Source organism: Rhagoletis pomonella, unplaced genomic scaffold (genome assembly GCF_013731165.1).
Source record: "Rhagoletis pomonella isolate Grant_MI unplaced genomic scaffold, Rhpom_1.0 Rhpom_scaffold_00927, whole genome shotgun sequence".
NCBI classification, from domain to species: domain Eukaryota; kingdom Metazoa; phylum Arthropoda; class Insecta; order Diptera; family Tephritidae; genus Rhagoletis; species Rhagoletis pomonella.
In genome coordinates this window covers 42907-44575 of record NW_023459481.1, presented here as the reverse complement: position 1 = coordinate 44575, position 1669 = coordinate 42907, and the positions used below count along the sequence as shown (strand labels likewise).

Below are 1669 nucleotides of genomic sequence, written 5' to 3'. Positions count from 1 at the left end.
ACTTTCGACACCAACGTTGCTAGGTGCTCTAGAGGTTGCTGCTAACATCTCGTGTTGTTGTTGTTGACTCTGCCTCATCTCAGCTTGTAGCTCTTGCATCTGCTGCAACATCATGTTGAGTTTCGCCTCCATTGTCGTTTGCTGAATTTCGCCCGCTTCCATTGGTTGTTGCTGGATTGTCGTATTTAAGTCATCCAACCATTCGACGTCGCCGCCTGATGCGCTGCCCTTGCTTCCAGAACGCGTGTTTGGCATGACAATGCTTGTTACCGATGGATCTTTCTTCACCAAGAAGAAAACAAAATATTATGGCTGGACCCTCTTAAATCTTCAAGTTGTGACTCGCTGACGCTATCACCGATGAGGTTTAATTCAAAATTTCGAATTCGTAGAGCAAAATAAATGTAGGAGTTGAGGCGCAAAACCGATTAAAACCGCAGACCAAAGACCATTAAGCAGACGAATGTTTTTTATTTTCCTCAATTTGTAAAGTCAAAAGGTACAAAGGGATTGAGACGTGGATCGATGATGTCAACGCAGACCAACAACGATTAAATAGGTTTTCTTATTAGTAAGCATAAAAAATTACATACGTATGCGCTGCGAAATAATCCAATTACAAGGCAGACCAACGGGAGCGATTGGTTTTTTCATAAAGATCGCAAAGAAAACATATTAGCTGAGGCGCAGATCGATGCTTGCATATGCGCACCAATGACCAATTAAAACTCTAGTTTATTTTTTAAAAATCGTAAAAAAATGTTGTGGTTGTAGACTGAAGAAATATTTAAATCCGCACAACAGTAATCCCTTGCAAGCGACTGGTTTTATTTCTCCAGCTCGCAGGAAGACAAAATGAAGAAGTTGAGTTGCAGAGCAATATTCTGACTGCGCACGCTAATGCTCAACTGGACCACGCAGGTTCGTAAAAAAATTCAAGTTGGAATAATGGTAGTTAAAAACGTATTAATATTTTCATCTACACGCCAGTAATGGCTAGGCAAACTCGTTTACTTGCAAACTCGCAAAATATTTTGTATATTGCTAGGTAAAAACAATGCTTAAATTCGCCTATGAATAATTGTGGTTCAAGAAATTACTTTATGTTTTTGGTTTTGTTCAATATCCGCATTTTTGTAGTCGCATGCATATAATATTATGCCTTTATTATAGAGGCGCAATTTTTTAGGCACACCCTAACCTTCGTACGTATATATACACGCTATCTTGCGCGTTACTGCTAACTGTTTTAGGTGCTGTTATGCCTGACTGTTCCCGTTATGTACATCCACGTTAAAACACACTGGCGAACCAACCCCCATACATTTTCACAGAGGTACTCACCTGATGTCCAAAACGCTTACACATGTACTTGCCGGATTCTTGGTGTCCTTTCCTTGCAGGTGCTCCGATGCTTACAAAACGCTGCCAATACTATGATGATCACTGTGTTAATGTATGCCGCCGGGACTCCAGTGCCGGCGCTGGAACTTGCAGTGTACTATAACTGGTAGTGTACTGGAACTTGCAACATGCCACAATACTGTTGATGGAGCCCACTAAATGATGAGTAGCTCCTTTTTGCCAATGTACGCCAACTGCTTAATTGCTTTTCGAGTTCCCTCGCTGCGACCACTACTGCCAAACCGTTATGCAAAAGAACTTTTCA

At 41.3% G+C, this 1669-nt stretch overlaps 1 protein-coding gene across 1 annotated transcript in view; it reads right to left on the bottom strand.

Moving 5' to 3' along the window:
• LOC118751716 overlaps window positions 1-329 on the bottom strand; it is a gene marked incomplete in the record, with an annotated part of 3255 nt that extends 2926 nt beyond the window's left edge. Inside the window, 1 exon segment of the mRNA XM_036486528.1 lies at window positions 1-329. Coding sequence (XP_036342421.1) covers window positions 1-255 — 255 coding nt within the window.
• Between the last annotated feature and the right edge of the window lie 1340 nt (window positions 330-1669).